At 36.6% G+C, this 27,279-nt stretch overlaps 2 protein-coding genes across 3 annotated transcripts in view; both read left to right on the top strand.

The window, feature by feature from the left end:
- Positions 1-18,503, top strand: part of gak (cyclin G associated kinase) — a 29,271-nt gene extending 10,768 nt beyond the window's left edge. The window contains exons 7-30 of one of the 2 annotated variants that reach the window (XM_028457138.1): positions 1,622-1,711; positions 1,811-1,946; positions 2,069-2,181; positions 4,396-4,474; positions 6,638-6,755; positions 7,161-7,169; positions 8,715-8,764; positions 10,187-10,335; positions 10,441-10,563; positions 10,647-10,780; positions 10,870-11,064; positions 11,163-11,280; positions 12,251-12,330; positions 12,446-12,639; positions 12,758-12,919; positions 12,994-13,154; positions 13,227-13,470; positions 13,548-13,730; positions 13,827-13,964; positions 15,145-15,231; positions 15,374-15,631; positions 15,749-15,897; positions 16,476-16,652; positions 16,729-18,503. In XM_028457138.1, coding sequence (XP_028312939.1) covers positions 1,622-1,711; positions 1,811-1,946; positions 2,069-2,181; positions 4,396-4,474; positions 6,638-6,755; positions 7,161-7,169; positions 8,715-8,764; positions 10,187-10,335; positions 10,441-10,563; positions 10,647-10,780; positions 10,870-11,064; positions 11,163-11,280; positions 12,251-12,330; positions 12,446-12,639; positions 12,758-12,919; positions 12,994-13,154; positions 13,227-13,470; positions 13,548-13,730; positions 13,827-13,964; positions 15,145-15,231; positions 15,374-15,631; positions 15,749-15,897; positions 16,476-16,652; positions 16,729-16,830 — 3,249 coding nt within the window. In that variant the 3' untranslated portion in view covers positions 16,831-18,503. The remainder of the gene's footprint in view (positions 1-1,621; positions 1,712-1,810; positions 1,947-2,068; positions 2,182-4,395; positions 4,475-6,637; positions 6,756-7,160; positions 7,170-8,714; positions 8,765-10,186; positions 10,336-10,440; positions 10,564-10,646; positions 10,781-10,869; positions 11,065-11,162; positions 11,281-12,250; positions 12,331-12,445; positions 12,640-12,757; positions 12,920-12,993; positions 13,155-13,226; positions 13,471-13,547; positions 13,731-13,826; positions 13,965-15,144; positions 15,232-15,373; positions 15,632-15,748; positions 15,898-16,475; positions 16,653-16,728) is intronic. The other variant, XM_028457139.1, reaches the window with a different exon arrangement.
- A 4,809-nt stretch (positions 18,504-23,312) lies between these two features.
- aacs (acetoacetyl-CoA synthetase) overlaps positions 23,313-27,279 on the top strand; it is a 43,604-nt gene continuing 39,637 nt past the window's right edge. The window contains exons 1-2 of the mRNA XM_028458542.1: positions 23,313-23,632; positions 26,978-27,081. Of these exons, the coding sequence (XP_028314343.1) occupies positions 23,491-23,632; positions 26,978-27,081 (246 nt within the window). The 5' untranslated portion in view covers positions 23,313-23,490. The remainder of the gene's footprint in view (positions 23,633-26,977; positions 27,082-27,279) is intronic.

The following is a 27,279-nucleotide window of genomic DNA, read 5'->3' as shown; positions in this document are numbered from 1 at the left end:
AAACCGAGGTTTAAGAATGCTCTCACGCTAGCTTACTTCCCTACGTTTTTATAACGTCTTCTCCAAAAGACGTCATTGTTGATTCACGACAGCTTCGCACCGTTGGATAAAAACCAGATTCATGTGATTGAATTAACAGAGCAAGGCTCAGGAAGCACTGATCAATGATGTCAGGCTAATTTTCTTCATCTTGTATCACCGAGCAGACGCTCACACACAAGACGCCAGAGAAACTGATGAACCCATTTCATTTACATAAAAATATTTTTTATCAATATAAATCATGTAAAAGTACTTTGAGTGGGTGAACAATAGGTTTCCTTGATAAGAGATCAAACACTGGAACAGTAACCATCCTTAATTGTTTTGTTTTTATATGTTATTTTGTTGTTTCCAATCTTTATTGGTTCTGTTTTGTGAAATTATGCATTCTCATTTAATACCTGATCAGAATCAACCAGCTAGATAAAAATACATATTTTTTGATATAATATTGGATTGTTGTTTTCTTAGTTAAGTAAGCACTGCTGTAAAGAATAACCAATATGCAATACATTTTATTTAAGTACTTTTATTTAAGTTAATTGTGTCTTGAAAGTCATGAATTACATTTTACTACTTTTACTAAAGTAACTTCGATTGATTGTAACTGCACTTTTAGTTTGGACAGTGGTTTCCAACCTTTTTTGGGTCGTGTCTCCATTTTAATAACACACATTTTTGGCGACTCCACAGACTTTTTTAACTTTTGATAATGTTTGTTGTTGCCAGAATTAGTGCACAAATTGGCAAGTGACAAGAAGTGCCAGCTAAGATCTTTTACAGCATTTTATTTGAACTTGATTTATATTTAAAGTGAAAGTACAGAATACAGATTGTGTGTGGTGTTATAATTTGAGAAAGAATGATAAAAAAATGCGGAATAAAAATGTCAACTACTCAATGTGTCAGGTGTAGGTGTGAGTATTGGCAAGGATGTTGCAATACGATACGTATCGTGATACATGGGTCACGATATTTTACCCAGTTAATATCAAAATGAAATGGAGAGATGAAAAATCAAGTTGCTGTATATGTTCATCAGAAGATATTGATCATTCAGAGGTCAAATTGAGTCAAAACTATTTGCTTCAAAACATCCTATTTATTATTTATTATTAGTGTTTTTGCACATTTTCACTGAAAAAAAGAAAATACAGTGTTACACACTGCCATCATAAAATAAAGTGCAACAAGTTTTTTTTCACTGAAACTACTGTGTAGAAGTCTCAAAGTAACCATGACAACATAATGACGGCATTGTAACAACTGTAAGTGAGAACATTAAGGATTAATCACCCTGAGTTACTGACAATGCACAAAAATAAGAAAAAATAATTTATCCTATTGTATCAGTTTAAACACTGATCTGAACTCATTGAAAGCATTGTAATTACCACTGAAATATTGCACAAATACACAAAAATATTGATTAAATTTCAGAAGAAAAAAAAAAAAATCGATTTAAAATTGGCACCCAAAAAATCGCAATATATCATGAAATCTGAAGATTATTTGGTCTCCATGAGAAATAATGAAGTGACTTAACGATTCTAAAACTTTTATTCTGTTTCTTGTGTAGATCACTAGAAACACAACTCCAGCATATCGAACTCCAGAAATGATCGACCTCTACTCCAACTTCCCCATCAATGAGAAACAAGACATCTGGGTCAGGAAGACACCCCACACAGTGTCTTTGTTCTAATTATTTTTGCAGTTTGTTTGTTGCGTTTCTCATGAACCGTTGCGCCCTTGGTTTCCCACATAGGCTCTGGGATGCATCCTCTACCTGCTGTGTTTTAAGCAGCATCCATTTGAGGAGGGAGCCAAGCTACAAATCGTCAACGGGAAATACTCCATCCCTCAGAACGATGTCAAGTACACTGTGTATCATGACCTCATATGTAAGCCAAAAACTGGGTATACCGTATGTGTGTTTAGTTAATAAGTCATTTTAGTTTCACTACAACTTTCCTCTTGGCCTTAATAATTCTCCCTCATGTTGTTTTTCCTTCTTCTTCTCTAGGTTCCATGCTGAAGGTGAACCCAGAGGAGCGTCTGTCAATCACAGAGTTGGTCAACCAGCTCCAGGAAATCGCCGCCGCACGCAACGTCAACCCTAAGTCACCCATCACGGAGGTAAGTGTATGACTGACTCTTGACGTTTTGCTGTAGAAAAACGTTTCCAGCACACAGACATTCAGCCGTAAACTCTGTGGAATGTGACATACACTGTAATAACGTATTTACACATAAATCAGAATGTTTGTTTGTTAGTGACTATTCAGCTGTGGTAGCAGATCTAACTTATGTTGGTTTAAAATGTATACTATACAGATGTTCTGCACATTTTTGTTCATCCAACGTTTTTGCAGCTGCACCAGTGTAGGTGACGCCCACTTGTGGCTGAATTTGAAAACTGCCCTTACCAAAAAAAAAAATGCCAAAAGAACTATTAAGCGTACAATAACAGGGACCTTACTGTTTACAGCAACTGATTAGCAACTGGTGGCCACATGCGGCCATTGGTCTAATTTAATGCGGACCCAAAAATAACTGCAAGATAACTTTAAAAACACACAAAATGGTTTGAATCACAAAAAAAGGAAAACGACTACACACAAAAAGACTCGTAAAACATACAAAACATAGAAAAGGGCAACAAAAACATAATGACAGGAAATATACACAAAATGACAGCATACACGAAATTACTCGAATCAGAAAAAAGAACCACAGAAACACATTTTTCGACTCGTAACCCATACTAAAGACTTGAAAAATACACAATAATTGGAAAAACACAAAATGACAGGAAAATACACCAAAGGACGGAAAAATAACACAAAATGAGATAAAATTATACAAAACATCTCAAAAAAAAAAATGACAAAAGCAATTTTTTTACTCATAAACCACAATAAAGACGAGGAAAATACACACAAACTGAGAATTGGTCATTATTCTAAATGGTGACATGAATGTTGTTGTTATGACCCTCAGATCACACGATCACATTTTCATGACCCCTGCTGTGAGAAAAGTTGCCCATCTTTAGTCTGCAGTAATTCTGTCCCGTGAATTAAAATGTCCCAGCAGTCATTGCAGTGCCATACCTAAAGAATAATGTTAGTTTTAGCCTTTTAAAAGTCATAGTTAAGTTCCAAACATGGATTTGTTTTGTTGCTTTTCACAAGTTTCAGAAGCTGGTTGAGACATCAGGTTTTACCCATGCTGGTAGTCATCTGTAGCATAGCTAGAAAGTGATTTTTATTTGCTTCCCTGAAATTGTGTAACCATGTTCATTCTACTAATAAATGGTGGCTCATGCACTGTGTGGCAAAATAGGTGAACTTTGAATCAAAAGGCGGCAATGCAAAAGCCTTGCCAAGTTCATTAAAAAGCTGAGAACTCATCATCGTAAAGGCAGAAAACTACACACAAGCCTTCAATCAGAAGCAGATTAAAAGCTAATGAGGTTGAAGCTTTAGGTGCAGGTTTGTGAGAAAAAAGCTTTTTCATGTCGTCTGAGCACTTGATGATCTTCAGCCTCTTAAACCTGCTAATTCTGTTACTAATCATTAAAACCTTGATAGTTCCTAATTATATAAAGCTGAGTTTTGTGTCCAATATCTACAGTTTTGCAATTAATCTCCATTATCAACATTCGTTCAGGTCTGTGATAGGATCATGATTATTACCAATGAGTCACATTATTTCTGTAGCTGTTTATCTGTGAATTGACGCACATTTACCCGTTGGGTATGAAAACCCTTAAAGGTCAATCAGGGTGCGTAGAGTAGAGGCAGATTTGTGCTCCACTGATCTGATTAGGGTTAGGAAAGGGTTTCCCTGCTGGACTATAAGGAGATTAGAGTCCTCCTACTGCGCTCACCCTGCACACACATACTGGGAGGCAGGCTGAGAGATGCAACTGAGAGGGAGAAACATGTGAACGAAGGCAGACGTTGAGAGAGAAGTGAAGTGGATTTTCTCTGCAGGCTTTTTTTTTTTTTTTACCTCAAACCTGTCTTTTGCCAAGTGGGCTTGGTTTGATGGAGCACTGATGTTCTGTGATGCTGCTTGGTCTTTTTTTGTCTTCTTTTAAGGACCAGGATGCTAAAAATTCACTAAACATGCATGTGGATTCAATCCAATTAATTTTTTCAGATTTCTTCCAACTTTCTACTTTGTGAATATGTTAAATATTCAGTGTTAAAATCTTTTAGCGAGTTCAGCTGCCTTTCTTTTTTTTTTTAAAGAAGATTCCGATTATTTTCCTTATTGTCGCTCATAATGTTGACCACCTATTACTGTTGGCGTCCAATCTCTGACGGCTATGAATGTCTGCAGCTGCTGGAGCAGAATGGAGGCTTCGGCAACAACGGAGCACAGCCGGCCATGCAGATCCAAAACATCCACAATAATGCAGGTAAACAAAAGTCTGGAGTCTGACAGGTTGGTCAGATTGTGTTTTGGGCGTCTGGTGGAGTCCAATTTGCCGATTTATAAGCATTTGACCCTAAGAAGTATAGAAGATGATGCTAAATTTGACATTTAACGTTTAAATTCTTTGTGGGTTTACAAATGTACTCCTAACACAATTTCAGCATCCTTTCTATTTATTTTTCTACACATACATCTAAATAGTGTATGATATAAAGTGTATAAATAATGGCATCTTCAGTACTTGAAGTGAAATGTTCCTTTGAGCCTGGACAAATGTTTCTGTAACATTTCTGTCATTTTTGAGGTGTTGTATGAAAAGTATAAGCTAAAGCAGAGGTGTGTTACAAACAAAAACATTTCAAAGTACAGCTGTACAAAATATTGCTTTGATTCAAGGATTATTTTGCAGATGAAAAAAAGAAACATGTTTCACAGCATTTTCTCACCGAAAACTGGTCTAAAGTTTTTAAACTCTTTGTAATATCTTATGAACATTTTGCATTTGCAAAATACAAGCTTTTATATTTTTGAAAACACAAGTGCAATTTGCATTCACTGGCACAGCGAGCTGACTGATGCCTTTAAGAGGATTCATTGACCATCTGTCAAAAGGCGAACTCTTGTTCTTTGACTGAGCGTCTTCAACCACATGATACTAAGAGACAAATACAGCACCAATAAATCGCTATAGTTTTTATTTATATAGTAAACCAATAAAAATACTGTGCTGCTTTAAGTTTCAACTTTTTATTAATGAAAAAAAGGGAAAGATATAGAACTTTTTTTCAAAACTATTGAGTTTTGAGAAAATAATAAATATAAAACAAAAAACAACCCCCCCCAAAAAAGAGTACATTGTACATACATTCATGTACCGTATATCCATATACACACATACCATACCCACTCTACTACCTGCATACTTATGTATGTTGTCACGTATATACATTGCCAAGGACATGCGTATGTGTACACCCAGCCACAAACAAATGTTAGAATAAGATTAAAATTGTACAAAAAAAGTACATAAACAAAATTAGAAACTATTAGGCACAGAGAAAACGCTCATGAAGCTTAGCATAGAACAAGTGTCCTGCTTTAACCAAAGATCATACCAAAGCTACAGATGGACAACATTACACATTTTAAATATTTTAATCCAAATATCTAGAAGATGGGGATGGATGGGTAGAGAAATATTGTATTACAGCTTTTTTTTTTTTTTTTTTTTACAAGCTGAAAAAACAAAGTTGTAAGAAATAACTAATTTTTTTTCTTCTTTCTGATGAGTCGGTTAATATTTTTGAATATCTTTGTTACAAGTGAGTAAAGACAGACCTGAGACTTTTTATCCATGACCCACAAGTTGAGAATGGCTGGTTTAAGGCAGAGTGGCCCTAATATAAACATCCAAATGCTGTGTTCACACCAAATGCGTCTTCTGCTGCACCGGATGCGTATGCCGCACGAAAGGATAAAAAAAATGTCCCCATTCGCTTCATATGCGCGTTTGAAGTGAAGCACCGCCCATCAGCAACACATCCAACTCAGTGAGTTTCACTGCCTACTGTTCCTTTTTCTCCTCTCATAAACATAAACTACCAGTGAAAAAAGCCGGTGTGATTAGTGGCTAATGCTATCCTAGCTCAGTGCCGATTTTCAAAGATGAAAACTACAGAGAGAACTTTTACCTGCTACTACCACCTCCTCGCTGATTCTCCTCCACGCCTAATCCTTCCTAGTCCGGTCTCAGTTATAGAGGCCGTGTTATACAGCTCCAGGTGGTCACGCACAACTTCTACTCAATGGTTGAATGGGTGAACAGACCGGTGTCCGTGATGTCATCGTCAACAAAGACTCTGATTGGCTTTCGTCATGCGAAACAGTCACAGGAGTTCAATATTTTGAACGTTTGCCTATATATTGAAAAATTGGGAGCACGCTCGCACAGCCAATGCTCTTGACGCATGGATCGGGCCGCACAGGAAAGATTTTGCCCCTGGGCCGCGTCTCTCCATTGACTATGTATGTAATCTGGTCACATGAACATTTTTTGACGCATCCGGTGTGAACGCAGCATAAGGCTTTAGAATTGTTAGTGTTGTTAATAATTGTACTTTCACTATTTCCCCTTTAATGTCTGTAGGTGTGTATAATCCTGACGAGTCGGGCAGTGGCCTTTTTGACATCCTTCGAGGGGGAACGGAGCGTTTTCTGACCAACATCAAGGATACTTCGTCTAAAGTCATCCAGTCTGTAGCCAGGTGGGACTTTTGTTTTATGTTTAAGTTTTTTTCATTCTTATCCCATCAAAGGAACATTCTGCCTCTTAACAGAGAATCTCACTGTTTTTCATAGCCTGAGTTTCCATTAGAAATCCATTGATCCACAGATGTGGACCATTTCCATCTTTCCATTAATTCACTTTTTGTACATGCTTCTTCCGATCAGGGCAGTGGGATCTTTTTTTATGTTGTAGCAAAATGTTCCTTTGATATCCATCTTATCCACATTTGTGAAGTCTTGACATTTTATTTGGTGTGTCTGCCATAAGTTTGCTCCATTTGTTTGGTTGTTTATGCTTTGTTTATGCTTTGTTTATTTTTTATATTTTTGTTTCTGTTCTCTGTCCCTATCCCCCATGACACGACTTTGTTTGCGCCGCCTAGCACCCCAAGGTAAATATGGGTCGGTGACGTGCAGAAGCTAATGTGTCAGTGTGTGCGCTGTAGCTTGTGTTTGATTTAGAGGAGAGAAAAAAAAAAGCTTTCCTCCAAAGCCTTTTTTTGCTGTGTCGTGTCTGTCATCACAGCTTTGTTGCGTCTAACATGGCATATTTGGTAAATCTGTTGAATGAATGCAATGCACGGTGTGAGTAAACTGATTTTTGTGGAGACCAACATGGTAAAAAAAAGATTTGCTTTTACTTGATAAGGAATCTTTCCTTCTTAATGGATAAAAGGGCCTGAATTCATCATGATTGTGCATCTGTAGGTCTTCCTTCAGCAGGATGAAGCACCAGTGATAAAGTCTGAGACCTCTGAGGAAATGAGATAACAGTAGTTTCATGTCCACTGTCTGATTGTAATTGCTGTCCTCGACGAGTAACCCTGATTGGATGAATGAGTGAAAGATTGACTGGTGATGAAAAGACGGCTTCACTGCTACTAAAACATCACTCGAGCTACATTTGTGTTCTAACATGCATCCCTTGTAATCAGGGTTGGGGTCAATTAGAGTTTCAATTACAATTACGTCTTCAATTATCCATGTTCAATTACAACAGCCTTTAATAAATCATCTTAACTTTACCTTCCTCTTGTATTAGCTTTTTGTTAGCATCTCTTATGATAACTGGTCAGTTTTGACCCATGAATTAAAACAGCTGTAAAATACAAAAAAAGTATGATCCATCATTCAATGTGTTTCTCATCTCTTGGTTAAATTGTTAGGCTTCCTCATATATGAAAATATAGGTATTAATATTTTTGGTGTGAGCCTTTTCTCAGTGAGTATATCCCTAGATTTATTTATTTTTTAAATGATAAAATGATCCTTAAGAGAAGTGACAGGTAGTTATGAAACATATTTTATTGATATTGTAACAGGTTTGCGTCTGATTACATTTTAGTTTACATAGAATTTTCATTACAATTACAAACTTAATCATCTGAATGTAATTACAATTACATTTTGATTACAGCAGCAACATATTTTCTTCAATTACACTTACAATTAATAAATACACCATCATAATTGTAATGAATGATCAATTACACATTTCCAGTTATAATTGACCCCATCCCTGCCTGTAATCATATATCGCCCAGAGACGCCCCAACCATCATCAGCTGACATAGATCAGTCTCTGCTTGGCTTCTTTTGTCCAATGTTCTACGTATAACACATAGTTTAATTACTGCTGGCTTATCTTTGGCATTATATGTACCTTTTTTTCCTGCATCAGTGACTCACCTCAAACACCAGAGACACAAAGTATTTGTTCAGTTCATTTTTCTGCCAAAATTAAAACATTTTAAGAATTTTAAATAGAAGCATTCACTTTTCATTCCGACTGCCTACTTTTGCTCTGCGTGGTCGCCTTGGCAGTGGCTCGATTGGTTAAACAATTATTTTTCACCTGTTTAACCTATGTCAAAAGGCTTGTAGTTTTTGTGGTGTCTGATTTTTCATTACAATTCTGCCTGTCACTTCCTCCACAGCTATGCCAAAGGAGACCTGGACATTTCCTACATCACTTCCAGAATAGCAGGTTCGTTCCATTCCCTGTAATATTTTGTGATCACAGACCATGGGAATAAGTAGATTTTATTCACTGCGTAGCACAATTTAAATGCTTCAAAAGTTCAGAAACTGCATTAGTTCTAAATTCTGACAATAAAGTCAGCTGTCGTCTGCTACATAACGTGTTCATGATCTAAAGGAGTGATAAGGGGCCGATAAAAGAAAGAAAGATTAAATAAATTTAAAAAAAAAAGTTTTTAATCAATAAATAGAGTTAAACTTAAAAAGATATTTTTAAAGACCCCCCCCCCCCCCAAAAAAAAAGCAACCTTTCAAAAATAACCCCAAATACTTTTCTTTATTGCTTCCAAACTAATTCTCATGAACCGCTGCCCTTTACCACTCAAATTACTTTGTTCACTGATACAATTTTTAAAACTATTATATACATAATAGTTTCTATATTTTCCCAACATGCAGAAGCGTTGGCTAATATATTGGTATAGCACATTTCATATACAAGGCATGTATGACTGAAAACATGAATGAATAAAAACAATAAACAGACTTATTTTTGCAGCAACGTTTCAGTGCCACATAGAGGCCAGGGGTAGGTACTGCAAGTGGTTCGTGTTTGGCGTTTTACTGCAGAGGCAGAAAATAACTTTAAAATTTCTTTTTGAAGAATGACATTTAGGCTGAATGCAAGGCAAGGGATTTTTTTTTATTAAATAATTTATTTCATACACAAGGCAATTCAATGTGCTGTTCATGAATCAAAGTTCAACATTTAGAAAACATTAAACTGAGTGTTTTTATTGTTAAACTTAACCTCTAACATTACTCTTTGACCAGGAAATCTTTTACATTGTGATGTAATCTCACAAAGTTTTACATTTCCAACTACTAGCTTCTGATTGGTTAGTCTTTAACACATGTAATAATTCATACAGAAAGTTATTGACACAGAATTCTGAAATGACCTTTGTGAATCCAATGTGTTATTCCACTGATGCTCATCACAATCAGAGTTGAATCCCCCGACACTCAGGTTTGAGCTCCGTCCGTTCGTGCGTCCGTCCATCGAGTTAAAGGGGACAGCTTTTCTCAGAACCTGTTTAAGATACTAGAACCAAATTTGCTGTGTGGCTTCAGTGTATCAATACTTTGATGGAGTTAAAACCAGATGCGCAGAATTATTTTTTCTGGAGTTATTGCCCTTGTTCCTGTTTTTTGGACTCTGTTCGAGGTATCTTCAAAGGGGACAGCTTTTCTTAGAAACCGTTTTTGATAGTTAGTAATTTTATATTCTGATGTGAACATATTTTCTTATGTATACATCTAAGTTTTGAGTCATTTAGGACAAGATTGAGAGTTAAAATGAGGACCAATCTGGCGGGGAGTGTTGATGACTGTTTTCTTATTACATATGTTTTCTGTTTGGGTGTAGTTATGTCGTTCCCAGCTGAAGGGGTGGAGTCTGCCATTAAAAACAACATCGAAGACGTGCGTCTGTTCCTGGATTCACGTCATGCTGGTCACTACGCCGTCTACAACCTCTCCAAGCGATCATACCGGCCTTCCAGATTTCACAACCGAGTACGATGGATGCATGAGTGTTCTTTCATGTGATTTAACAATCAAAGACGCCACAGCTTTTGATGGACTTGCTTTTTCTTTGTGTTGGTCATTGTGTGTCTGCAGGTGTCTGAGTGTAACTGGCAGCTGCGTCGCGCGCCCAACCTCCGTAGCTTGTACAGCGTGTGTAAAAACATGCACCTGTGGCTCAAACAGGACCAGAGGAACATTTGCATCGTCCACTGTTTGGTAACTAACCCATAGTTTGTGCCGCTTTAAATGATAATCCAACTCCTGCATTAATGTTGATTATGACTTTGACGTCTCTGTAGGATGGAAGAGCAGCTTCAGCAGTGGCCGTCTGCTCCTTTCTGTGCTTCTGTCGCCTATTCACCACAGCTGAGGCTGCAGTTTACATGTTCTCAATGAAACGCTGCCCACCAGGCATATCACCATCACACAAGAGGTGCAAATACACGCACACGCACTGACGCTGAGGGGAAGAAATACAGTATGTATCCTAATCATTTTCTACATCTTACCTGTGATTGTCAGGTACATTGAGTATATGTGTGACATGATGGCAGAGGAGCCCATCGTCCCTCACTGTAAACCAGTGACCATCCACTCCATCGCCATGACGCCCGTGCCGCTCTTCAACAAGCAGCGAAATGGCTGCAGGCCTTTCTGTGAAGTGTACGTAGGGGACGAGAGAGTCCTGACCACGTCTCAGGAATACGACAAGATGAAGTAAGTCTCTCAGCCACAGGTGGTGCTCATCCACTTTCCTGTCTTTCTTTAAAAATACCTTTTTTCCCCATTATACTGACTCTTTGCACTCCGTTCAGGGATTTTAGGATGGACGACGGGAAGGCGGAGATTCCTCTCAACGTTACAGTCCAAGGAGATGTGCTGGTTGTGATCTATCACGCAAGATCAACACTTGGAGGCCGCCTACAGGCCAAGGTAGAGTTTATTCAGCCCAGTGGTCCTCAGACTTTTTAGGTATTCCCCACTACTTTGAGCAAAGGTGAACTTTCAAACTTCCATCTGCGCCCATTGCCCCCAAATAATCCTGACAAATAACACGTTTTAAAATGTATTAAACTAACAGGGAACAAGTAACATCATGTTTCATAATAAATCAAAAAATCCAAAACAATAATAAACTAATCGCCTCCATAAAAAACTAATTTAAAAATACAACTAATAACAAAAACAGTGTTTACCATCTGTGCCAAAATGCTTAAGAAACAAAAAGGAAATTCAGTGCACATATGAATGAACTAGCAGGGAAAAAGTAACATGTTTCATAAACAAATCAAAGCTAAAAAATAAATTAAACTAATCATCTCCATAAAAAACTAATGTAAAAGTGCAGCAGTCAAAAATACAGGAAATAACTAAACGTTGTTTACAATCTGTGACAAAAAGCTTCAGAAAACAAAAAAGGAAATTACGTTTTAAGTCCGCTATTGAAAGCTTGTTTATTGTTCCGCTCCACTTCAAATGCCGATCTCAATAATTATTTTTACACTTTAGTTCCACGTAACATTTAGTTCCTGGTCCATGTCTAATGCAGTCTAATTTAAAGCTCTTTTCATTTCTGCTACATTTTTAGGCTCCTTATTATTACTTTCTTTGTGTGTAGATGTTTTGTTTAGTGTTACTGATTTTTAATGGCAAAGAAGAAAGGCATTTGAGAAGGTTGGCACGAAATTCAAAATGTCCTCCTCTTTGTCGTGCCCCACCTGTCATACCTCCATTCACAACCAGGGCGGCGTGCCATACAATTTGAGAAGCACTGTCTTAGCCAGTCTGCTGTAGGATTCATAAGAGGCATAACAATTGTTTTCAGGTTTTTTATTTTAACAAACACAACCCATTAAATCATTTATTTTTATACATATATATATATATATTTTTTTTGTTTCAGATGGCTTCCATGAAAATGTTTCAGATCCAGTTTCACACAGGCTTCGTTCCAAGAAATGCAACAACCATCAAGTTTGCGAAGTATGTACACTTAAGATTCTAATCATCTTTCTCCTTTTTTTAAATAAAAAATGGGCCTTCTACAGGAACATCAAACCTGTGAGGTTGTAATAAATTTTTTACCTTCTCCTTCCAGGTATGATCTGGATGCCTGTGATATCCAGGAGAAGTATCCTGACCTCTTCCAGGTCAACCTAGACATTGAGGTGGAACCCAGAGACCGGCCCAGCACCAAGAGCCCACCGTGGGAAGGCTTACAGACTAAAGGCCTTAACCCCAAAATCCTCTTCTCCTCTCGGGATGAACAGCAGGAGATCCTCAGCAAATTTGGTGAGATTCTTTGCAGCATCGGCTTGTTCTGTGTGTTTTATTCTAGATCAGTGAATGGATCTGAAATGTCACTGCTTGGTTCCTACACGTGTCTTAAATCTAATGTTTATGAGCGTAGGAAAGCCGGAGCTGCCGCGTCAGCCAGGCTCGTCTGCCTTCTATGACTCAGAGTCGTCCACGCCTGCTCAGACTCCAGAAAGCTCCACTGCGACCGACGCAGAGTCTCCGATGAGCAACGAAACCACCGCAAGCAACTTCTTTCAAACGCTGGACTGGGATGGTTCGCAACTTTTTTTTTTTTGTTGATGAATCCCCTCCATTCCCTCAAGCTGATGATTGGCTCGTGTTTTTTAGATGTACCGGGCCCTCACGATACATCGGACAGCCAAGGAGGACAATCCATGAACGAACAGGAGCAAAGTGACCAATCGGAAGGAGAATCCTGCTCGTTTTCAGCCCCGAGTGAAGCACTATCACGTGACATCAGTGAACCCCTGTTTGATGTTGATTTCCAGGTGAAGTTATTCCTACATGAATGTTCATATCTAGCTTTCCTTCTTATACTCATTGTCCTGTTCCATCCTCAGACGTCCCCTCCCCAACCACAGGAGTCTCCTCAGGTAACTGCTGACCTCTTAGGACTGAACTCTGACCCGGAGCCTCACTCAGAGTCCGCTCCTCCTCAAGGAGAGCATGGAGGACTCAAAGCCTCCTCCAGCAACAGCAACCTCCTCAATGATTTTTTTCCACCCCCTGCTGGTCAAACTGGAGCAGGACAAGAAGATTTGTTTTTCAGTGGACCAACAAGCGGAGGAACACAGGAGTCAAAACGTAAAACTGCAGAATCGGCATCGTTATGCTAACAATGTGGGACATTTTTAACATGAGTTCCCTGTTCTGCTCTGCAGCTCTTGGTGACCTGTTCGATCCTTTCGGGATGGGCTCCAGCACCGGTGCATCTCGACAAGCATCTGGTCCGGACCTGTTTGGAGACCTGCTGGGTTCTGACAGCTCAACCACCAGCGGCATTAGCTCAGCACATAGTAAAGCCACTCCTCCTTCTGCTTCCAACACCAGCCTCTTCAACCTCAGTAAGTGCACGACTCAACGTCCCACTCAACGAGCCCTGCTTTCACATCCTCTGCCGTCTACGTAGCTTTTTTTCCTCGTTTGTTGTCGATGAACAGATAAACTTGTGAAGGACGTGCCGAAGATGACCTCATCAGCCAGTCAACCAGACCTGCTGAGTGGCTGGGACAGCTGGGCAACTGGTACCAACAGTGGCACGAGCACCGCCTCCAGCAAACCCAACTACACCAACACAGGTGGGTGGAGGACATGTTAAATGTGCTGAGTGGATGGATGTGTGTGCCGCATGCAGCCCAGTGTTAACTCACATGTAGGTCAGCTTAGATAAAACACCTTTCATTAGGTCAACACATTATATGTAATCCATTATCATTGAATACAGTTATGTGCGGTGACTCCTGGAGTCACACATTTATGAACCCAATAGAAACTTAAATGCATTTCTTTTTTTTAAGATATAATTTTATATTTGTAAATAGGGAGCAGTTATTTCATTGTACTTTTACTTTTATTTGTTTTTATTCTGCAAGTGCAAGAAGATTTCCTTGCATATATTGTGTATATGTTCTTGCACTGAAATGATACGAGTTTGAATTTAATTTACAAAAAAGATTGATTACATTTCAATTTTGGCCTAAATTTTCAGTTGTTTTGAAAGGCTTTGCTATTGTATATGAAATGGATTAAAGAATAATCAAAGAAAAACATGAAAATCATGAATGATCTTATCTTAAAGTTTTGGGTTTAAAGGTCTTGTTCCTTAGTTCTGAACGCTGACCCCTGTCTGTGCTGCACGGTACTGTCTACCTCACGCTCTACTTTTTTCTCTGCTTTTATATACAACGCAGCCGACCAGAAACACTAAATATGTCACACACGTTCTTTTAACATAATAGACAGATTGTGTAACGTCGGCATGTGCAATAAATGAGTAATCAAACATGGATATTAGCGATATAAAGAGAAAAAGCTATGTGACCATGTCTCCGTGCCTTCTCTCGCTCTTTTTAATGGATTTGAACATGAAATTCATAAATTCAATGATTTTGAACATAAACATTTTTAAATCACACAGAAAACAAATTCATAGAGCAGTTAAGTGGACAGATTAACTTTCTCTTATAATTGTTTATTGCATTTTACATCCCATGATGACAAGATTAAATATTTTTGCCAAGAGAGTAAATGTCCTATTTAATAGGGAAAATACCTCTTTTCAGTTCATGTTGCTATTGTTTTTTATTAAAAGGCAATTAAAGATGTTTATTTAACAATGTAGAAAAATGCTAAAATATATAAAATATACGTTTCGTAGTTAAATAACCCTCAACTTTTGACTCATGTGTTTTGTCTTCTCTGAGCTGCCCAAGCTATTTTTATCATTAAATCTCATCACTTTGTTTCATGTGTTTCTAGCCTCAGGCACATCCTCCATATCAAAGGCGAAGTCGCAGACTTTTGATCCTTTTGCTGACCTTGGAAACCTTGGCTCCACTTTACCAGGTAAGATCACTGGTTTGGTCCAATTTATAGTTTTATTAGTGACGTTACAGGTGAAAAAATAAGCAGAGCAGACCTTAAAGTAAGTCATTGTCCAAAGAAAGGAATAGTTCTGTAACTTTTATCCTTTGGTTGGTTGTTCTAGGTTCCTCCAGCAGTAACTACTCCGGACCTTCCTTTACTAAAGGTGCTGCTCCCTCTTCTTCATCCACTAAGTCTCAGGCCCAGCCGTGGCAATCTGCAAAAGCCAACGCAGCCCAGAATAAACCTTGGATGTCTGGCTTGACGCCCAAATCTCAGCCTCAGCCTGCAGCAGCTCAACCTCCTAAACCCAACTACAACCTCAATTTCTCCAGTGTCATCGGTGGCAGAGAGGAAAGAGGAGTTCGAGGACCTGGGTTTGGTATGACTCCGACTCAAAGGACGTGTTAGAAAATTCTGCTTCTTATGAAGTGGTTTCAAAACGTACAATCCCTAAACTTGAATTATTTAGTTTTTCTTCCCTTATGATGTGATGTAGGCCCAAAGCCGAAGGTAAAGGAGGATGATTTCGAGGATCTGCTATCGACTCAGGGTTTTGCTTCCAAGCTGGATAGGAAGGGACCGAGGACCATTGCAGAAATGAGGCGACAGGAGCTCACTAAAGAGATGGATCCACTTAAGCTGCAGGTAAAAAACACAGAAATCTACTGTTTGTCAGAAATCATTTGAAGTTCCAGAGAGAGAAAAAGCAACATTAAGCATCTGAGCACTAATTACACGGTAACATGATAGTTTTTCATTTTGAATTAATTATTCCAAATTAAATAAATCAGAATGAAGGTGTTCTGCTTCATGTTTACATGGAAATAGTTATTGAGAATTGAGATTTACATGGAAACACGTTTATTTGCCTTTACTGAATTCCACTTTAGGTCTGGGGGTTGGGAAGGGTTCTAATTGGACAGGAGGCTCTTATTAAATAAATAGTCTCTGCTCGGGTCCCACTTGCTTTGGGCGGCCATCTTGGATTGTGTCGTCATCAGTGACAGGACGAGCATGCGCAGAAATGTAATTGTTTACAAGATTGAGGAATTTTTCCAATCAGAATAAACCAGCCTCTTCATTCTGATTTAAGTTTAATTATGAATGACCATTTTTGTATGGAATGAAATATTTACAAGGTCAGTTTATAGATGATTTAACTTTTATTCTGAATTAAAGGGTAATTAAAGCCCTTAAATATGTGTGTAATTGTTGTGCTGCAGATTTTGGACTGGATCGAGGGGAAAGAGAGAAACATTCGTGCTCTGCTGTCAACGTTGCACACCGTGCTGTGGGAGGGCGAGGCTCGCTGGAAGCCCGTTGGCATGGCTGACCTGGTGACGCCCGACCAGGTGAAGAAATACTACAGGAGAGCCGTGCTGGTCGTCCATCCAGATAAGGTACATCATCACGGTTTGTTTACATGTACCTGAGTTCACACGGATTCTCCTGACCTGAGTTCTTTTCTCTCTGCAGGCTACAGGCCAGCCTTACGAACAGTACGCCAAGATGATCTTCATGGAACTGAACGACGCCTGGTCAGAGTTTGAGAACCAGGGATCCAAAGCTCTTTTCTAAAGTCCAGTCCAGGCCAGAGGAAGCAGGATTTGGTTGAAACCAAACATTGTTTAGACTGAGCCAGGTCGGAACCAAGCCTGAGCCCACATTGGGCTTTAGAGCCTCTGAGAGGTGTCCTCTCCACCATTCCCTCCCACTGTCCCACTTTCCTCACTTCCTCAGTCAACAAAGGCACTTTGCTTCATGTTCTGTTTCAGAAAACAACCAATTAAACAAACATTGTGATTGTCCTTCAACTCACTGCCTGCGTGACGGAGTGAAAGGTAACGATTACACTGTGAAGATGATATTGATCACATACTACAAAGAGATGGAAAATGGCTTGACTGAAAGTTCACACGCAAATGATCTTTTTCAACACTTGGTCATTCTGTGGAAAGACCCAATCAGAAGCCTGTGAGTTTGGATGACATTTCTATGTGTTTTATCTAAAAAATATTAAATACTACTATTGTATCTTAAAGGGGATCAGCCACAGAATGAAGCAAAGGTGAAAACATGCTTTACTGACTTCATAATTCAAACTTAACAAGTAGTTTTAGCTTTTATCAGGTTGAGATGTTGTTTCCACGATCTGAATCAATGACAGCGATTGCTTCACACTCTCAGACTAACATCAAAACTCCTCCAGTTGTTTTCCCCGATTCAGACAAACCCGTCTGCCTTTTTAAAGGTGCTGCTCAGCTCTACTGCATGCTCTCGCACACGCAGGCTGGTGAGGTCAGTCCCGGGGTCGTGACTTTTTCATCAGTGCTTCTTTTCCCGTAGCAGAAAGCGGATGAGCTCACATCACGCCGTTAGAAACACTGTGTTTTCCGTCTCTTTAAGCTAAATGGATGGAAAAGGAGAAAATAGTGATTAAAACAAGATTTTTATCATTTTTTGTTGCTTTTTATTTAGTGCTCATCAACATGCTGGCTGTTGCTTAGTGTAAATATAAATCACAGATGAAGTGGGTGTGTATGCTTTCATTCTGAGCTCATGCAGTGCGCTTTCATCCTTTTCTTTCTGCAGGTCGCTAATCACACCAAGTCTCACGATTTCTAGTCTAAACCTATTTCTGAATTCTTCTTTTTTTTTTCTACTTATTTTTAACTCACGGACCAATCAAATTGCTTCTTTGTTTATTTATTATTATGTTATTTTTTGGGGGCGGGGGGATTGGGGAGGTTTATTAATATTTCTGAATATATTAATGGCACAAGCTGAAAATTCACCTCATAAATAAGTAGACTACGCGGAGAGCAATCGGGACAATAATCGGTTGATCATCGAGCCTCTTTGTTGGCTTTTTTTCATTCCAAAGCATCCTATATTACTATGAATGTGCTTTTACAAATATATATATATATATATACCCTCTCTGTTTATTGGGTGTCTTCACGATGTGTCTGATTTGTCTGTCTTTTAGTTATTTTTCTTTATGAATTTTTTTTACTTGTTTGTCTGTCGTATGGTGTGAAAAGGATTTGTATTTTGACTTTTCTGATAAAATTCCAACTTGGAGGCTCTCTAAAACCTGAAGTGAAAGTGTTTGGACATTATGATTCCAGTTTTAGGAAAGGAGTTAAACAATAGCCACATCAACAGTGTTTATCGTACCAAATTACGTCATGCTGTTATGAATGTAGATTTCAATGCGTAATTAAATAAAAATCCCATTTTGTCTTGAATTTGACTTTTTTTGTTATAAAGCTTTGTCCATGTCGCTTGTTATAAATTATTTCCCAGGTTTCCTGCTTTGTTGGCGCTCGTCTTTTGATTGTCAAATGTTTTACGTCACACAAATACTGAAAGTCTCGCAATGATGTCAAACACGTTTGATATTATTTTAAGGGGCAAGACTAGGAATTGGGAAAGGACAATCGAGCGCGTGGAGAATCTGGTCAGACTTTAAAGATTCCACTCGTCTTTACTCTAAGAACTATAGTATTAGTCAGTTTAACGCAAAAAAACCTTTAATCATTGGGCCACAAATCATAACAACCTCTGGTGATGTGAAATTGAATATGTATGTAAAAAATATATAAATAGAAAATAACTGAATAAATGTGCATATATGAGGAGCATCGCTAAGGAATCCTCTTTTTCTTTAGTCCCGATTGGATCCCCAACAGGTTTGTTTGATGAGCAGTATGTTCAATAGGGTTGTTTAGTAGATTGCATTTTTGGAAGAAATAGCATTCATTACACAAAAATTGACAAAAAAAAAAATATCAAAAGATTTTGAAGTGAAGATAATTAATTTCTTGGATATTGTCGGTGTCTTACACACTGTGTATTTACAGGTGAAAGTGCAAACGACCACAAAATAATGCTTTTTTTTTTCTGTCCACTACTTCAGAACAAACTGGTTCTTATTCAACCCCTTAAGGAAATTTACTTTAATGCCAATGCTCTATTGGTAACATACAGACCCTTTCCAAAAAATTAGAATATCATAGAAAAGTTGTTTAATTTCCATAATTTCATTCAAAAAGTTAAACTTTCATAGATTATAGACAACAATTTAAACAATTTCAAGTATTTGTTTATTTTTTACATAATTTGGGCTTCCAGCTCATAAAATCCGTGAAAATAAGATTTCAAAAAATTAAAATACTTTGAATAAATCATTTACTTTTCAGTTTTTGCAGAAAAAAAGAGAAGGACTGGACTTTTTTTTTTTTTAGTAGATGCTCAACAAACAAAATGTATGATTTGTTGATGACGTTTTTTTTTTTTTCCGTGGCTTCTCACATGACAGGATCCAATGATACTGGGGAATAAATAGTTTAAAGAGCAAATCTGATTAAACTGATCAAAGAGCCTCTTTGCTTTGGAGAACAGTTAGAATAACCTGTACCTTAGTATCTAGGACACCGCGTACAAACACTGCAACTCTTTCAGAGATTGGATTTTATTATTATTCTACAATCTCCATTTTTTTTTAAAGTTGTTTAAAAAAAAAAGATCAAAGGTCAACTATTATGTTTAATTAATTTTTTGTCTCAGGTGTATTCCTACTAAGGTCATCCTGGTCAAAAGGTAAATATTGTCCAACAACAGTGGCAGAAATGTAACATTTAACCATTTTTATCCTTTAATAGAGGTTACTGTGTCTTCCAGTTGCTTTTATTGGCTTCATTGGTTTGACTAAATAGTTGGTGTGTTGTTGCTGCAGATTAAAATGCTGTTTATTCCCCCATTGGTAAAACGGATCTGCTCCATGACTGTGATTTTAAAAGAACGGTAACATCTGAATGAAAGAAATCACACCCTTTGAGGTTTCTATGGCGCCAAAGCCTTTGATGTTACTTAATGAAACATGATATGATTAGTTCTTTAGCATGGTGCATCTTTTCTTTTGTTGGTTTAGTTCTAGCTCCAGCAGTTACACCAATGTCAGTGTCAAATGTCAAGTGACTGAATGTTCAGTTCCGGTCAAAGATCAAATGCTGATTTTGCAACTTTTCAGGCTGAGCGGTCGAGGTTTCCCACCATCCAACTGCTTCACCCACGTATCCTGGTTGGAAACCAAAGCCTTTATAGACGACGAGTCCCACACAGTGGATCACAGGCCGTTTTATACAACAAGACCATTATACATTCATTTTAGGCATGAAATCTGTCATTTGTTTTAACTTTAAAATGATCCCAATTTCAGTGTTCTTGTTTAAAATGATTAATTTACTTTATAGTATAATATTATAGTTAATTGCGTTAAAAGCTTTCGTTCAACAAGTGATTACTAAAACCATGATTGTGCGTTTACAGGCATTTATTAATCAGAATCAGAATGCCCAGAGGGAAATTGCTTTTGTTGCAGTCCCTTCATGAAAACTAAAATCACAAAGAAAAGAATAAAACGTTTAACAAAGAAGAAAGAAAGAATAAACATTAAATAAGCGTATAATTAAGTAAAGACTGTTAAAAATAAGGATCAGATATACACACATTACAGTAGTAAAAAAATAAAGATAGGTAATACTAATCTAATAATAATATAAAAATACAATTTGATACAGATAATATTAGCAACCTTACACAAACAAGTAAAAGCAAACGCACACCATATTTCAATATTATATTATATTAAATTAAAAAAAAAGCTCCGTAATACCATTAAGTAATTATTGTTATTACACAAATTGTATTTGTTAAAGTAAAACTGATCATTAAATTCCTGTATTGTTGTAAATCTTTTATATTTCATTCATATCAGTTTTATTGCCAAGTAGCGTTTTTAGACAGTACAAGGATTTTTACTTGGTAGATCATGCGAAAAAACAAAAACAAACCAGAAACAGCATAATCATTATAATAATAATAATAAAGGATGAATATAATATATTAAATAACTACAGGAAAACAATAACTATTATTGACACACCTGGATATTGATCAGTTAAAGCAACATGTCCTCTGACTAATCTCAGGTTTGAACGACTAGAACAGGGGTCTGCAACCTGCGGCTCTGGAGCCTCATGTGGCTCTTTGAGCCCTTTGCCATGGCTCCATATAGCTTTTAAAAAAATACTGAAATAAAGAGTTATTTTCTTACAGAGGCTATTAATGATTAATGACAAATAAAATCATGATATCACAATTTGTTAACTTAAAAATAAATCACGGTGTGCACCTTCCTACTTCATCTCCTGCAACATCTACAGACCATCAACTTTCCTGCACCTGCGGTTAACCTTAAGTTTTAAATCCCTGGTAAGATAACTAAACCAACAAAAACACTATTCTGGAAGAAAACAGAGATTTTAATTGTGTGGGAACAGATTCTTTTAACTACCAATGTGCCGGTTAAATATGCATGCTTTATGTGTGGCAAGAAATTAGCAATTAGCATGTGTTGACCACATGATCATGCATTAATACATTAAATACATTAACATAAAAAATATTATTTATATAAATTGTGTTCATGTAAACTGAAATGCGTAAGAATTTGAAGATGCAAGACACGGTTTTGTTGTTATTTTTTTATGTCAATTCATTTTATTTTAAACTGTTTTTAAGTTGCCATTTACTTGATCAAATCAAATTAAATCAAACATTATTCTATATAATTTTAACTGTATAGAATTCAATACACTGTATTGTATACATTGAGGCGGTATTTTTCCGGCTCCAGGAGGACTTTATTCGGGGTGAGGTGAGGTTAAATGGCTCCTTTGAGAGTAAAGGTTGCAGACCCCTGGACTAGAAGATTAAGAGGAACGAGGCAGGCTGATCTAAACAACACCTGACCATGAGGAGGTTGGCTCTGGCTCCTTCTGATTGGGCACACCTCTAACGTGTTGCAGAGCTCTTGTGTCGCTATTGGTTAATTTTTTCTGCGACGCAATCTTTAAAATCGTCATAAATCAGCGCCTCATTGGACAGAACACCTGCCACTCCGTGTATGTGGCCCCGCCCCCTTCATGGACCCATCAGTCTGCTGATGTGTGGAGCCAGCGTTAAGGACCAATCAAAACCCTCGCAATCGGCCACGTGCGTTACACGGTGAGGTTGAACGGATGCGTTCAGGAGACTTGTACAATGTGCAACAATGCATGTACGTGATTACCTTTGACCGCTGCAGAAATACTTTTTGTTTATTTTTAGTGATCAAAATAAAATATTAATACTAGAACTTAGTGGAAATCATAGGTTGAAATACGTCAAGGATATTTATCTGTTTTATTTTTTGGGTGATTAAATGTAAAATAACTTTATCAGCAAAAAACAAACTTAAAATAAAAAAACAACAAATAATACATTACAAAATCATGAACAGATATAAAACAAATAAGTTTGCATGCATAGCAGTCAGTCATTCAGAATTTGGCATTTCAAGGTAGAACGAGAAGGCAAACATTGTGTAACATTAGTAATTTACGCAGTTCAAAATAAAAAAAAAGATCTTTTTGCTTTTTATAATTTAATCATAAAAAATGTGATATGTTCTATAGAGGTTTTTTTTTTTTTCTTTCTTTTTTTTCTAAATTGTTCTTTAACTAAAAGTTAGTTGTTTATTTAAAACAAATATAAATACAATACAATATATAGAAAGAGGGGCAACAATATCATTATTTCCCAGACTATTGCGGTTTTTTTTTTTTTTTTTAAAAAAAAGCCTAACTAATAAATACCAAAGCTTTTTTATTTGTGATCACAAATCTCAACATTATTGGTATATTCATTAGTTTGTTTTTCTTTTTTTTTTTTTTGCTCATAGGTTCTGTCTTGTAACTATTAAAGCCCAATCCCGCCAGTAAAAACAAAACAAAAAACAAACAAACTAGAAAAAGTAAAATAATAATAATAATAATAATAATAATAATAATAATAATAATAATAATAATAGTGTTCATATTTTTTTCGTAAATTAATTTAATTAATTTTTTTCGTTGATTAATTAACAAATAGAGAACATTCATGCTCTTGAACGCCACTCTGGTGTACGTCATGACGTAGGGGCGTAGCCTCCGCTTTTTCAATGACAGCCTTGACGCTGAGCTCTGACATTCTCCTGTGTCTCCTCCAGGTTCTACGATAGACGCTAAGCAGCTCTTCGGTGAGCTCATTTAGAAAGCCGGGGACCTCACCTCAAACTGCGGCCGCCTCTTTTAACGAAGCTCGCTCTCTGTGGTGCCCATTCTGCTTCTGGAGGAGGCCGACACTGACATGTCTAAAGATATGGAAGAAGGCAAGAGCGAGAAAATCATGGACATGGAGAGCAAGAGGCTGTGGCACCCAGACTCTAAGAGGAGCTGTCAGATGGACAAATTCAGGAAACAGGTCAACAAGGACTACGGCCTTAATCTGGGTTAGTAGTTGGTTTCAGCTCCTTCACATTCTGACAGCGATGAATATCATACAATATAATGACAATAGCACCAATTTGTTATTAGTTTAATCCATCATTTGATTACTTCAAAAATATAACTGTAAAATGTCCTTTAAAAAAAAAAAAATATATATATATATATATATATATATATTTGTTGTTGTACCGCACATGTTTGCATATGAGAAAGGGGGCGTGGTCTTTAGGGCCGTGTGGGACAAACTCCTTAAATTAATTCAATTTGTAAAACTCAAAGCAGTAGCTTACTGTGTCAAATTAAAATGAATTATAGCTGGATCTATGTAGACTTAATGCATTTTTTTTTACACTGTACATGTTCAAAAATATGTGATTGCAGATTTGTTTTTTGAAAAATGAGATTTGACGAAAAATAGGCAATGTTTTCTTTTCTTTATTTTTTTTCCTTAAAAAACAAAACAAAAAAACTAATTTTTTTACCCATATTTTTTTCCAAATTTTGTGAGATTGATGGGCCTGAGCTTTTTTTTTTTATGGCCGTGTCTATTGATACGGATCGCCCCTCATTGGCCAATTTAGGTCACGTGATAGATGCACCACGTGACGTAAGGTTCCGTCAGTTTTATTTTAGCTCATATATATTTTTAGCTACCTCGCCAACCCTTTTATTTTATTTTAGCCCTATCCCTAACCCAAGAAATACCCTAAAATGTTTTTTTTTTTGTATATGTATTTTTAAAGGTGGAATTTGCTGTGTTAAATATGTTAAATTAAAAAAAAATATATAAATGACAGAAGCAGGATTCGAACTCACGTCAGCGGAAGGAAGAATTCTTGACTCAGCCATCCTGACACATTACTCTTATGTAGAAACAGTTCAAAAAACGTAGCCATAGCCCCGGGGGCTAATGATACGTTTCCGTATCAATGGACATTTCCTTTTTTTTTTACTCAAAGGGGGCCTCATAAACCATTTTGGAAGCACTATGTTAACCTATGACCACATATGCAGGCATGGTTAAAAAATCATTTTTAAAAATCAAAATTTCCACTTAGTTAGTCTTTTGACGAAAGTGTAACCTAGTATTAGTCAAAATGTGGTCGTCAGGACTGTTTCTGTTTTAGTCAACTAAATGACATTAGGATTTTAGTCGACTAAAATATACGGCATAAGAGTTAATGCATTTTTTTATTTATTTTTTTAAGATTCAATTACACTTTATCGATCTAATATGAGATATTGAATATGAGGTATTAATGTTTTGTAAATACACGCAGACTGATTTGATGCGATCAATGCGTAAGAGCACTTGATCACGTGAGTTCTGATTGGATTTCATCCCATGTGATGAAATTATATTTTAGTTTATATTAGTTAATGAAAAATATTATTACATTTATTAATAATTATTTATAATTGGATATAGTTTATATATATATATATATATATATATATCTAATTCACGAAAACTATGACAACATTTTTTAATATTGTCACTTAATATATCGCAAAATGCTAATCGATATTTTTCCCCCGCCGTTAATTATTAGTTATTATAAAAACATTGTGATGTTTTTGCATTTCAACTATGCGGCTGTTACGGCGCACTAAAAATTACAGATTTTCCTTTTTCCTGGAATTTTAGTTTTTGCAATTTGTTTATCAGTCAGTCAGGAAAAAATGATGTAATATTTTGCTAAAAATACCCAAGATATATTGACATGTGATTATTATTGAGTTTGATATTTAGTTTTTGTTTTAATTTTGCTTTTAAAATGTGCAGGAAACGTTTGACTAGAGATGATGAAACTTCTTGTAAATTACATCAAGCTATTGATGTCAACTTCTTCCTCACTGTGTGCATGCACGAGACAAGTATGTGTGTAATTTTAGATGAGTTCATTCCTGAAGAGGCTTGTATGAAGAAAAGCGATCATGCTCTGCTTGTTCTTCGGTTTTCTAAGAGTAGGAATGCTGAAGAACCCGGTCAGCCCAGTTGTCAGTAGAATATATACTAGACAAAGGTAGCTAACTGGTTGCCCTCGTTCTAATTTCATGCAGCACCCAAAGTGAACATACAAAATGACAGAAAAATGCACAAAACAAAAGCAAGAACACATCAAAAAATACAAAGAATTACAATATTGCAGGTAAATACAGTAAAAGACAATTAAAACACAGAAAATACTCCAAAAACACACAAAACTACAACAAAAATTAGCAAAATGGCAACAGTAATACAGAAATAATGAACAGTAAAATGACAGAAAATGACAACGAAAGTCCACAAAAAGACAAGAAAAATACAAAAAGTTACTCCGCAAACCCACAGTACTACAAACAAGCAAAACAACAAAATACATAAAAAAATACCCCAAAAAATGCAAAATGACAGCACAAATATACAGAAAAAATACACAACAGGACAACAGAAATGCACAAAATGCAAGACAATAAACATACACAGAATGACAGGAAAACACACACAATTACTAAAAAAACCTCTTTGTTATTTCCTGTATTAATGCTCAGATCCTCACTCCACAATGCTTATTAGCTTTGGAAGATGATTGCACGTACTGGGCACTTTTCTAGATGTGTTTTTTTAATTTTTAAATAATTATATTTCATACCATTTTGTGCTAGGGCTGCACGATTATGGCCAAAATGATAATTACGATTATTTTGATCAATATTGTAATCACAATTCTATTTCTAACACCGCAATTATTTATCATATTAAGAAAAAAATCTGTTTTTATTGCACTACTATTAAACAAATATGTGTACAGTTTACAAATGAAGCTTTAAATAAGAATTATACTAAAAAACACACATATATATATGTTTTTAATTAACCCAAGAATTTAAAATGTACCAAAGACTAACCAAACAAATAAAAATATAATAAATCACGATTAAAATATGATTAATTGTGAATTGTAAAGGTGAAATTTGTTATTATTGATATTGCGATATACAGTATATGGTATTGTTTAGTATCGGGATATATTGTATTGTGACATGCAAATTGTGAATTGTATGACATTGTCAGATTCATGGCAATACACGCCCCTACTCATTGGTGTGTGTGTTTTGTTTGTTTGTTTTGCTGACGTGTAAACATTGACTCATGCTCAGTCAGTGTGGGTAGAGTAACACGCTGCTCTGTGATTGGTCGATCGTAGCTTTCAGGAAACACAGAGGAAAACAGTCTTTGGAAATCTATTGGAAAACCCAGAAGGCGGCACCCCAACTATGAACCTTTTTTAAATGAGACAACACTGCATAAATCAATCACATTAACTTTAACTAAATATTTGACCCGTCTTTAACACCCACAGTGAACTACAGTGACCTGTACCAGTGGTCTGTGGACAGCTATTCTGAGTTCTGGGCTGAGGTTTGGAGCTTCTGTGGAATAGTGTCCTCCAAACCTTATGAGGAGGTGAGTCAAGTCCGCATCAGACCGCTAACATAGACTAATATGCTAAGGAACTTTTGAGTGTCGTTTTGTTCATAAATAAGTTCATTTAACCATTTTTGACAGGTTTATGTTCCAGCAAGGCAGTGGTTTTTGGTATTACTTTATAATTATTCTTTGCTCGCTGTAAATCTGCACATTAACATAAAAAAAACAATAATT

The sequence above is a fragment of the Gouania willdenowi genome, chromosome 9, assembly GCF_900634775.1.
Source record: "Gouania willdenowi chromosome 9, fGouWil2.1, whole genome shotgun sequence".
Classification (NCBI taxonomy): domain Eukaryota; kingdom Metazoa; phylum Chordata; class Actinopteri; order Blenniiformes; family Gobiesocidae; genus Gouania; species Gouania willdenowi.
The sequence above is the reverse complement of the archived record's forward strand: the minus strand, read 5'-3'. Positions and strand labels throughout refer to the sequence as shown.